This window comes from Nyctereutes procyonoides, unplaced genomic scaffold (genome assembly GCF_905146905.1).
Source record: "Nyctereutes procyonoides isolate TBG_1078 unplaced genomic scaffold, NYPRO_anot_genome, whole genome shotgun sequence".
Taxonomy (NCBI): domain Eukaryota; kingdom Metazoa; phylum Chordata; class Mammalia; order Carnivora; family Canidae; genus Nyctereutes; species Nyctereutes procyonoides.
In genome coordinates, this window is record NW_026575135.1 from 23985905 (window position 1) to 23998076 (window position 12172).

General features: G+C 40.1%; 1 protein-coding gene across 3 annotated transcripts in view; it reads right to left on the reverse strand.

Moving 5' to 3' along the window:
• NFX1 (nuclear transcription factor, X-box binding 1) overlaps positions 1 to 12172 on the reverse strand; it is a 76029-nt gene that overhangs the window by 43867 nt on the left and 19990 nt on the right. For all 3 annotated transcript variants that reach the window (XM_055301623.1, XM_055301622.1, XM_055301624.1), the window contains exons 5-7: positions 8650 to 8755; positions 4184 to 4255; positions 2554 to 2693 (exon numbers count right to left, since the gene is read on the reverse strand). In XM_055301623.1, coding sequence (XP_055157598.1) covers positions 2554 to 2693; positions 4184 to 4255; positions 8650 to 8755 — 318 coding nt within the window. The remainder of the gene's footprint in view (positions 1 to 2553; positions 2694 to 4183; positions 4256 to 8649; positions 8756 to 12172) is intronic.

A 12172-nucleotide genomic window follows, 5' to 3' on the forward strand; every position in this document is an offset into this window, starting at 1 on the left:
CAATACTTTTTATTTTTTTTTAAAGATTTTATTTATTTTTTCCTGATGAGAGAGAGAGAGAGAGAGAGTGAGAGAGAGAAAGAGAGGCAGAGACATAGGTAGAGGGAGAAGCAGGCTCCATGCAGGGTGCCTGATGTAGGACTTGATCCCGGGACTCCAGGATCACACCCTGAGCCAAAGGCATACGCTTTAACCGCTAAGCCACTCAGGCGTCCCAGCATCTATCAATGTTACATTCCTTTTTACTGCTGAATAATAATGTGCTGTATGGCTACATTTGTTTATCCATTCCTCAGGTGATAGATGTTTGAATTGTTCCCGCATTTTGTCTATGATGAATAGAACTGCTATGGGCGTGCATTTATAAGTTTTGTGTGGACATGTATTTCCATCTCTTTTGGATATACACCTAGGAGTGGACTTGCTGGGTCATATAGTAAAATTCTATAACATTTTAAACAATACCAGACTGAAAAAAACCAAAAAACAAAAACAAAAACAAAAAACAATACCAGACTGTTTTCTGAAGTCGTTATATTACTCTTATTGTTTTGTTTTATTTTTTTAAGATTTTATTCATTTAATGGGAAGAGAGAGAGCGAGCATGTGCAAAGCAGGAGGAGCAGCAGAGAGAAAGGGTGAAATGGGCTCCCCATGGAGCAGGAAACCTGGGAACCTGGTCATGGGGTTGGATCCCAGGACCCTGAGATTATGACCTGAGCCAAAGGCAGAGGCTTAACCAAGGCAGATACTTAACCAAGTGAGCCACCCAGGTGCCCTTGTTGTGATTTTAATTTACATTTCCTTAGTATTTAAAGGTGTTAAGCAGGGATCGCTGGGTGGCTCAGCGGTTTAGCGACTGCCTTTGGCCCAGGGCGCGATCCTGGAGTCCCAGGATCAAGTCCCACGTCGGGCTCCCAGCATGGAGCCTGCTTCTCCCTCCTCCTGTGTCTCTGCCCCACCCCCCCATAAATAAATAAATAAATAAATAAATAAATAAATAAATAAATATTTTTTTTTTAAAAAAAAGGTGTTAGCACCTTTCAAGTGTTTACTGGCTATTTATGTTTTCTTTTGTGAAGTATCTGTTTAAGTCTTTTATTCATCATTTAAGTTGTTCCTCTTTTTTTTTTTTTGTCATTTTTTAGGAGTACTTCAAATATTCTGGATACAATCTGCAATTCATCTATTCATTTTCTTAAGGGTATCTTTGATGAGCAGAAATTTTTAATTTTGATAAAGTTCAAGGTATCCATTTTTTTCTTTTTATGGTTAGTATTTTTGTTTTTTTTTAAAACATAAACCCACACCTTTATTCTTAAGTTTATAATATTGCAAAACTGATGTAGTATTTAAACAGTTGAAATAGACTAAATCAAAACCATCTAATTAATAACATTTAGGGAATTCCAAACTACTATGTATCATTAAGATAATTCCTATTATGGTTAGTATTTTTGTTGTTCTTTTTTTTTTTTAATTTTTATTTATTTATGATAGTCACAAAGAGAGAGAAGAGAGAGGCAGAGACACAGGCAGAGGGAAAAGCAGGCTCCATGCACTGGGAGCCCGACGTGAGATTCGATACCGGGTCTCCAGGATCACGCCCTGGGCCAAAGGCAGGCGCCAAACCGCTGCGCCACCCAGGGATCCCTATTTTTGTTGTTCTATCCAAGAAATCTTTACCTAACCCCAAAGTTGTGAAAATATTCTCTTATAGTTTATTCTGGAAATTTTTTGTTTCTAGATTTTACATTTAAGTCCATGATCCATATAGAATTAATTTTTGTGTAAAAGAGAAAGACAGAGGTTGAGCTTTGTTTTTTTTCTTATGTATATATCCAGTTCTAGCAACATCTGTAAAAAGACTCTTTTTTCCATTGAATTAATATTGTGGTTGAAAATCAACTGACTGTCCATACATGGTCCACTGCTGGACTTCATTCTTCCACTTATCTAGTAGTCTACCTTTAACACCAAAACTGCATTATCATGATTATTGTAACTTTATAAGAGCTGAAATCAGAAAGTTTAAGTCTTTCAACTTCATTCCTTCTCAAGATTTTTTTTAGCCTTTCTAGGTCTTTTTTTTTTTTTTTTTTTAAGTAGGCTCCATGCCCAGTGTGGAGCTTAACACATGGGGTTTGAACTCACAACCCTGAGATCAAGACCTTAGCTGAGATCAAGTCAGACTCTAAACCAACTGAACTACCCAAGCACCCCTCTAGATCCTTTTTAAGAAGTTACTTTTTTTTTTAAAGAAGTTCCTTTTTAAAAAAATCTCCTAAGCAGTTACTTTTAAACAGCATTTTAAAATCTACTGTCCAAATTCTATAGGACAATGACCTATACTGGTATTATGAAACTAAACACTAAAACTAAACACTGAAACCATCTAAGCATTAAATGTATCTCCAATTCTCTCTACCAAGGTACAGAGCTACTAGAAGCCTTGTATCTATAGGCTTGAGACCAATCCATGTCATCAAGACAACTATAAATAAGGTTCCAGAAAATACACAAGAATTGCTAGCTGGTGGGCCCACCACTTACCCTGGTTCAATATGATCCGACAAGGCTGGCATTGACCCCCATGGCATAGCTCGGCACAGTGGTGCTGACCACAATTCAGAAGATTCTCACATGGATTGGAACAGTGGACTGAGACAGCCTGACCACAGCGAACTGTGTGCCTGGAAAGAAAACAGATGTATAGACAGTATTAGTCTTATGTTGGACAAGTTCCTGTTGGATAGCTAAACTAACAACGAAGACCCAACTTACTCCCCAAAATTATGAAACCTTTCTCTTGGCCCCATTTCCCCCACTTTTCTATTTACCTCCTCTAATCTTTATTTCCTCAATTACTCTCCTCCTCTCCACTTTTTTTCTTCCTGCTTTGCTTTCCTTATTTCCTATCCTGCTTTTCTGTCTCCCCTCTATTCTGACCAGTGAAGTTCCTCTCTGTGGATTTCTCCTCTGAGTTCCCATGAAGTAGCATGCAGGAGACAAAGAGCTGGGAACTCCCACAGTATCTTACAGATGGAGGTAGGAAAGCTAGGGAGTGGGAGAGGATTAGTTATAACGTATATACTAAGACTTGAAGTACAACGACATTCTCCTGGGACATAGTACTCTGGCATTTTATGCAATTATAATATTTAAGAATATACTGTATGTGACTTTATTTCAGGATGGGAAAATCATTTTGGCTTTGTTCCAATAAGCATCCTAACTTACTGGCTTATTGGAAACTTACTTTTGTTAACTTACTGGCTACAGAAGGATATGAGGCTAGTGCTTTTAGGCTACCTTCAGGTTCTTCCCAGGGTAATGGTTTAGAGCTTGGAGTCTACTCTGCTACAAGAAGAGTTTAAATAATCCCCTACTTTCATCTCAACTACATATTTTTAGAAAGTCACTGTTACATACACAGATGAATAGTTTCCAGTGCTCAGTATCAACCCCTGGAAGTGAACACTATTATTTCTATTTTATGATAAGAAAAATGAGGTCCAGTGAGATCAAGCGACTTGCACAGGTCAACAAATAACTAGTGGCAGAGCCCGGGTCTGACTTGGTCTTTCTGACCCAGAGCCCTTACATGCGACTCTCAGGCCACATACCTATCTTCGAAAGTTCAGACAAATGTGATTCACTGAAAATTGCCTTAATCCCATTTTGTCTTGTGGTTCAGAAATCATTTGGGTCTTACTGGACCTCAGAAACATTCCATAACTATTAGTGATCCTTGCCCTGATGATGAAGAACTTGTATAATAATGAAAAAGAGGGTGGGGTTACTTATTCTTTCATTTGACAATATTCACTGAAAATCTCCTAGATACCAGATACAATGCTAGGTACAGGTATATGTTCCCTGTCTCCTGAACCTTAACAGGCCTGGGTTCAATCCTGATTCTTTCACCCACAAAAAGGTTAAGAAAAAAGTCTCTGTCATCTTGGCATTTCACCTGAAATGGGTAATCTCACTGTGCATAGAATTTCTCATTCAGTTTTAAGACTGCTGAACAGGCTCAGGGCAGCAGAGTAAAATACTATTTATTAAAAAGTACTATTTATGCCTACCACTTATTTATATCTACCTACTAATTCTTTCTTTAGAAATTCACACATAAATCATCAATGTAGAAGTCTTCTTTAGAGTGTAGTTCTAACTTTACCTGGTCCGTCCACATTCACACGTTTTAGTCATAAAGGCAGGACAGGGCGGGCAGGGTCCAGGATGACAGAGACTAAAAGAGAAAGGCTCAGATGAATAAATCATACTCATGCATCTGAACTTGAACAAAGTTGCCCCTGCTAGGTATTACTGTAAAAGTGGCAACAAATAAACCTACTATGAAGTGTTTCAGTATCTGCCTAAAATTGATTAAGCTATTTAAACAAAAATACAAATGTTTCAAACAGAAAGAATCGATAGCATTATTGCCTTAAAATATTTAACCAGGGATCCCTGGGTGGCTCAGCATTTTGGCGCCTGCCTTTGGTCTAGGGCGCGATCCTGGAGACCCGGGATTGAGTCCCACATCAGGCTTCTTGCATGGGGCCTGCTTCTCCCTCTGCCTCTGCCCCCCTCTCTCTCTGTGTCTCTCATGAATAAATAAATAAAATAATAAATAAATAAAATCTTAAAAAAAAAGATTTAACCAGAAAAGTAAAGCTCAAGCCAAAATACTGATTTTATTTGGTTCTGACAGTTAAAGATGACATTTCCAAATATGGTCTTAGTCCACTTAGTGAGATGTGTAGGGATAAAAATATCTTGCCACTCAGGTGAATGGCCATCCCTCTAGTCAATAATCAGGTAATGGGCTAACAAGTGAAAAGAAGGCTGACACGAAGGGAGACATGCTGGTAAATAACATGAGGCGAGAATAAACCAGAAAGAGTTCATAGAAAGAACTGGACTTAGAAGTATGCTATAGGTCAGAATTAGACTTCTGTACAGAATGCTTTTTTTTTTTAAGTAAAGATTTTATTTATTTATTCATGAGAGACATAGAGAGAGACAGAGACAGAGACACAGGCAGAGGGAGAAGCAGGCTCCATGCGGGGAGCCTGATGCGGGACTCGATCCCATGATCACACCCTGGGCCGAAGGCAGGCGCTAAACCACTGAGCCACCCAGGGATCTCCTGAACAGAATGCTTCTTATAGAAGTGATGATATAAAGGAAAACATTATAAAATGAATTTATATATTCAAATAAATGTTATTCTCTTCAAAGCAGATACTCTGGTTAGTTACACACTAGTTTAGAAATGCTATACTTAAAAAACATTTTAGGAGTGCCTGGATGGCTCAGTTAAAGGTCTGACCCTTGATTTTGGCTCAGGTCGCAATCTCAGGGTCATCAAGCTGAGCCCCGAGCAAGGCTTTGGGCTGGGCGGGGATTCTCTCTCTCCCTCTGCCCCACCTACCCTTGACATTCTCTCTCTCAAAAAAAACAAAACAAAAAAAAAACACCAAAATACACATTTCAGGAACTTCTTTGAAAACTTTTTTGGAGGTGGCATTCTGTGTGATGGCAAATCATAATCCTTTGGGAATTATAAACCAATTAGAGCCAAGTTTAATGAATTGAGTTGGTAAAAGAATTTGGTATAAAAAAACAGGTTTGGGGCAGCCCAGGTGGCTCACCGGTTTAGCACCACCTTTAGCCCAGGGTGTGATCCTGGAGACCCGGGATCAAGTCCCACGTCAGGCTCCCTGCATGGAGCCTGCTTCTCCCTGTGTCTCTGCCTCTCTCTCTGTGTTTCTCATGAATAAATAAGTAAAATCTTTAAATAAACAAATAAATAAAAATAAAAATAAATAAAAAACCAGGTTTGTCTATACAGTGCTCTGGCTGAATTTTTTAATATGAATCCTTTTTTTAAAAAATAAAGATTTCATTTATTTATTCACGAGACACACACAGAGAGAGAGAGAGAGAGAGAGAGAGAGAGAGAGAGAGAGAGAGAGAGGCAGAGACACAGGCAGAGGGAGAAGCAGGCTTCATGCAGGGAGCCTGACGTGGGACTTGATCCCGGGTCTTCAGGATCACACCCTGGGCTGAAGGCGGCACTATACCGCTGAGCCACCGGGGCTGCCCTTTAGTATGACTCCTAAACCAGCTCTGATTATTCTTAAATAAGCTTTAAACACTAAAACAATCCACAGGTGCCTAGTCTTCTGGGGTGATCCATTTGACAGAACCCATATGAGACTTAAGTTTAAGCATGTTTCTTTAAAGATGAGTATTATCATTCAACAGTTTTATATATATATATATATATATATATATATATATGTATATATATATACATATCTTTCTCAATATATATCTCTTAAAGATTTTGTTTTTTCATGAGAGACACAGAGAGAGAGGCAGAGACATAGGCAGAGGGAGAAGCAAGCTCCAAGAAGGGAGCCTGATGTATGACTGAATCCCAGGTGAGCCGAAGGCAGACGCTTTAACCGCTGAACCACCCAGGCACCCGTCAACAGTTATATTTCTTATGATATGCCTCAACCCTTTCAGGTAAAACTATTACATGTCCACACATTTAAATAAGTTTAAACTGGCAGATAAATCACTGACTGGGTATGGATGACTCCAGGTTACTTCAAGTATCCCTCAGACCTGGACTCAATGCTAGGGTTTTATAACCTTTAGAGCAGTGGTTCACAACATTGGCTCCATATCAGAATCATATGGAAAGACCTACTCCTAGAGATTCTGATTCAACTTGTCCAAGATAGAGACTGGGCACTAGTGTTATAAACTACTTCTTAAATGAGGGGTGCCTGGTGGCTCAGTTAAGTGTCCAGTTCAGGTCATGATCTCAGAGTTGTGAGAGAGCCCCAAGTCAGGGTCCACACTCAGAGGGGCATTTGCTTGGGATTCTCTTCCTTCCTGTCCCTCTGCCTCTCTCTTTCACTCAAATAAAAATAAATGAATCTTAAAAAAAAAAAAATACACCTTAAATGATTCTAATGTGTAGTGAAGGTTGAGAATAACTGCTCTAGAGAATTTTATAATCTATGAGAACACCCTAAAATAGAGACACAAAAGGGCCAACTGTGGCCTCGGAGTCCTGATACATATAAATGAGAGAAACTCAAAGTGTTTTTTGGAAAGGAAGGGGATCTCAGGGAATGAGGTTCAGCAACTGCAAGGGGCCTGACAAGAGTAATAGGGCAGTTCCTGAGAGAAGGATTTCCAAATCCACCAAGGAGCAAGTTTTAGGGCATCCTTTCTCTTCAGACATGGTATTGACCACCTAATCTGCATCACTTTTGATATTCTGTAGCAGTCAAGACAGGGGACCATTTCTGCTAAAGACTTCAGAAAGATAGTTCATGCAAAGGGTTAATTTATTATTGAATTTACTTAAAATGCTGACTGAGGGAAGAACAGTTTAAACAGATGAGTCCCTGGGTTCTGAGGAAAGACCTATGGACGCAGTAAAAGAAGGGTGTGGCCTATTGCTTAGCAGGCAGCAGGCCAGGCTACATAGCTCAGGCTGGGCAGTCTCTTACCATGGGCAATTCCTTAGCACCTCCCCCACATCCTGACCCACAAGGCCTCTGGCCCAACATTTACCCTTGCTCCATGCAGCAGAAGTACCAAGATCACACTCTGAAGTCTGTTTCACTTTTAGATTTGGGTAATAAAACAAGTTACCATTACTTGACCACTTACCAGACTCCATACCAAGCCTCTTAGATGCACTAATTAATTTAATATTCATAGAACTCTGTAAATATCGATGCTCATATCATTATTTTACAGATGTAGAAAGTAAGGCTTAGAGAAGTTAAGTAACTTGTCCAAGATTACACAACTGTTAAGTGCCTTCCTCCAGGAATTAAACATTTGTCTGAAGTCAAAGCTGTAGAAATTTGTCATCTGTAACTAATCAACTGTCAGTATTGGTTATTCCTCTTCTTATTTAGAAACTTACTGGATACATTGTAAAGCTGGCTAATTATTGTACAGAAGGGATTCATATCCTAAAAGCACTATACAATAGGACCCTACATAATTGCCTCCAAATAGACAGAAGTCTGTCCTATATACTCTGTTGGACCTGGGTATCCCTAGGGGATATTTCTTCTTCTTCTTCTTCTTCTTTTTTTTTTTTTTAAAGATTTTATCTATTCACTCATGAGAGACACAGAAAGAGGGAGAGACATAGGCAGAGGGAGAAGCAGCCTCCATCCAGGGAGCCCGACGCGGGAGTTGATCCCAGGACTCCAGGATCACACCTTGAGCCAAAGGCAGACGCTCAACCGCTGAGCCACTCAGGCGTTCTGATATTTCTTCTTATAAGCCAACAGTATAGTATAGTGGAAATCCCAGCTCCACCATGCCCTAGCACTATGACCTTTGGCAAGACACTTGGCTTTTCTGAGCCTTATCAGTAAAATGATGATAAATAACAATACATCACTAGGCTATTGCAAGGATTCAATGAGTTAATTCTTGCAGAGTGCCTGACACAGTATAAGTGCTTAGTAAATGGTACCATACTGCTCTTCACCCCATCCTGTTGCATGCTAACCACCAGACATATGTACTCAGAGCCATGAATGAAGTATGTCTACCAGCAATCCCCAGGGGTCTAGTGTTCCAACTTACAGGTTACAGGAATGTGGACAGTCCTGGCCAGGCTGTTTCTTTCTACAAACCTCACCACAACTATGTGGAATTTCATTTCTGCTCCATTCAGGATTCTTTACCTTGCCTAAAACATATCAGATCAGAAAGTTAATGGTATAAATTTCAACTGCATCCTAAACTTTAATGAAACAGTACAAAACAGTGAGATAGCATGAAACTTCAGTGTGGTTTTCATTAGTTTGCAAACATATTATCTAACCCACATCCTTAAAAAAAAAAAGAGGACTGTAATGCTACTCATCAAAAGCTTCACCAAGTATGATAAATTCTAAATTCTGGATTACCTGGAAAAAAAAGTCATTTTTATTTATGAAAATGCCACTTTGACTAATGGACACATTTAATCTAAAATTAAAAAAAAAAAAAAACCTACAAGGTAAGTCTTTTGTAAGTGGGCTCTTGAAGATATGGGAATATCCGCTTAAGGATCAGAAAGAAGAAATAAGGGAAGAGAGCAATGGGGTGAGGAATGGGGGAGCAGTACAAGATGGAGAGGACATAAATCCTCTGTGCAGTAGGAAGCTGCCAAATCTAAAGCTATGAAGTGGGCATAAAAGAACAATCTAGACTTTATTTATTCATGAGAGACACAGAGAGACAGAGAGAGAGGCAGAGACATAGGCAGAGGGAGAAGCAGGCTCCATGCACGGAGCCCGATGTGGGACTCGATCCCGGGACTCCAGGATCACACCCTGGGTCAAAGGCAGGTGCTAAACCACTGAGCCACCCAGGGATCCCCTCCCTGCAAAGGTTTAGTGAACATCTTCCATGAACTTAGCACAGAGGCAGGAAGCCTAAGATCCAGGCAGGGCACTCCTCCATGCCCTTGAGGAACTCATCTTCACCTGGGCAATTTACACCTTAAATGATAGCCTGTCCCCAGTGTTTGGTCTCTGCTTTTCTATCTTGTTTCTTTCAGAAATCTTATTCATGTTGAGAGGTTCCTTTTACCTAAAGGCCTATGATTCCCAAATCTACATTTTCTTTTTTCCTTTTTCCCCCCCAAATCTACATTTTCTGCATTGCCCCAAGTCCTCAGTTCCAGCCTTCCCTGTCCTTAATCTTCATAAAGAATCACAATGACACCCTTAGAAGCTTCCCACATCTGCCAAATGAAGTCCCCATGTCTAAGCCTGGCATCAAGAAGTCAGTCCTGGGGTGCCAGGGTAGCTTGAATGATAAAGCATTTGACTCCTGATTTCGGCTCAGGTCATGATGGAAAAAGAAAGAAAAAAAAGAAAAATGAAAAGTCAGCCCTGCCTTTCCAGTCATTTCCCATGTCTCTACCTTTACAAATCCTGTGTTTCATAACCAATGACTCTCCCTTCTTCTAAAAGATCCTGAGGGATCCCTGGGTGGCGCAGCGGTTTGGCGCCTGCCTTTGGCCCAGGGCGCGATCCTGGAGACCCGGGATCGAATCCCACATCAGGCTCCCAGTGCATGGAGCCTGCTTCTCCCTCTGCCTGTGTCTGTGCTTCTCTCTCTCTCTCTCTGTGTGACTATCACAAATAAATAAATAAATAAATAAAATAAAAGATCCTGAACCTTCTTATGTTTAAACTTCTGCCTTAAAAACAAAACAAAACAGGGATCCCTGGGTGGCGCAGCGGTTTGGCGCCTGCCTTTGGCCCAGGGCGCGATCCTGGAGACCCGGGATCGAATCCCACGTCGGGCTCCCGGTGCATGGAGCCTGCTTCTCCCTCTGCCTGTGTCTCTGCCTCTCTCTCTCTCTGTGACTATCCTAAGTAAATAAAAATTAAAAAAAAAAAAAATTAAAAAAAAAATTAAAAAAAATTAAAAAAAAAAAACCAAACCAAAACAAAAAAACAAAAACAAAAAACACTTCTGCTTATGCTATTCTCTTCAACAAATCTTTTCTCCTACCAAGATTTTACATAACTTTTTAAGCTCAGTTGAATTCTACCTCCTTTTTTAAGGATTCCCTAAATCATCTAGCCCAAAGTAATGATTCACCCCAAGGGTCTCCCACAGTTCTTTGGACTTACAGAACATCAAGTTAAATGTATCTTAGCTCTTAGACTGTAAGCTCTGAGAAGTCAATAAACAGTCTCATTCCCGTTTCTTTATGCTACGTGATTAAGTTCTCAACAAAGTGATCACATTAATGGTCTCCAGAAATAGCGAAGTCATTAGGTAAAATAAGGTCATTATTTGCATTCCCACACCATTTCACCTTGCTCAGATCATCTTGACCCTTACCCCACTCTTCTAACCTTTGTAGGGCCTCATATTTAATTTGTCAATGAAGGCTTTAACAAGATTTTTAATTCCACTGTGGGACTTTATATGTCTAAAAATCCTTTAGAGTAAGGTAATTAAGACTTGGTATTGGTCCTATTTGTTTAAGTTTTACATGGATTTCTTGCTTCTAGTTTCATGTTGCCTTTCCAAAAGTACATTCCAAAATATTCATTCCTTCAACAAATACTATTTTAGTATCTTTTAATGCTCAGATTTTGGCAATCTGACCAGCAGATTCCAAATAAAAGAGTGGCCAAAGTGGAAGAGGGTACAAGAAAGGGAGGCTTCCTTTGGAAGACAATGTTTGGGGTCTGATCTTTTTTTTTTTTTTTTTAAAGATTTTATTTATTTATTCATGACACACACACACACCAAGAGGCAGAGACACAGGCAGAAGGAGAAGCAGGCTCCATGCAGGGAGCCTGACGTGGGACTCGATCCCAAGTCTCCAGGATCACGCCCCAGGCTGAAGGCGTCACCAAACCGCTGAGCCACCCAGGCTGCCCATTGGGGTCCGATCTTGAACGGATGAGGCATCAGTGATGAAGATGTAAAGAAAAGATAGGAAAGAATTGTCTAGATAGTTGAGTTCACCAAGAGACTGAATCTAGAAGTTGAAGACTTGATGGTCAATGACCAATTCTTTTTTTTTTTTTTAATTTATTTATGATAGTCACAGAGAGAGAGAGAGAGAGAGAGAGAGAGAGGCAGAGACATAGGCAGAGGGAGAGGGAGAAGCAGGCTCCATGCACCGGGAGCCCGACGTGGGATTCGATCCCGGGTCTCCAGGATCACGCCCTGGGCCAAAGGCAGGCGCCAAACCGCTGCGCCACCCAGGGATCCCTCAATGACCAATTCTTAGTGAAAGCTGCTAGTTAAGTAAAGGGAAAGTATAAATATGAGCAAATTAAAGCAGGCAAAAATTAATAGGAAGAGCTAGGCATTTCAAGAAAGGAATGATCAAAAGCTCCCAGGCTACTACACTGCCAAAAAAGGTTAAGAACTTATAAATTAGCCCTGGATTTAGTCAGGAAGGGGTCACTGATGACTTCTGAAAACAGATGCAGCAAGGTGATGAGGACGGAAGCAAAAATTCAATGGTTCAAGGGAGACAGATGGTTAAGAAGCAAAATTTGAAAAATCAACAATTAGATGAAGCTAGCCATTAGAAGACAAAGAAAAAAATAACTAAAAAAGACATAATAAAATGAAAAAGAAT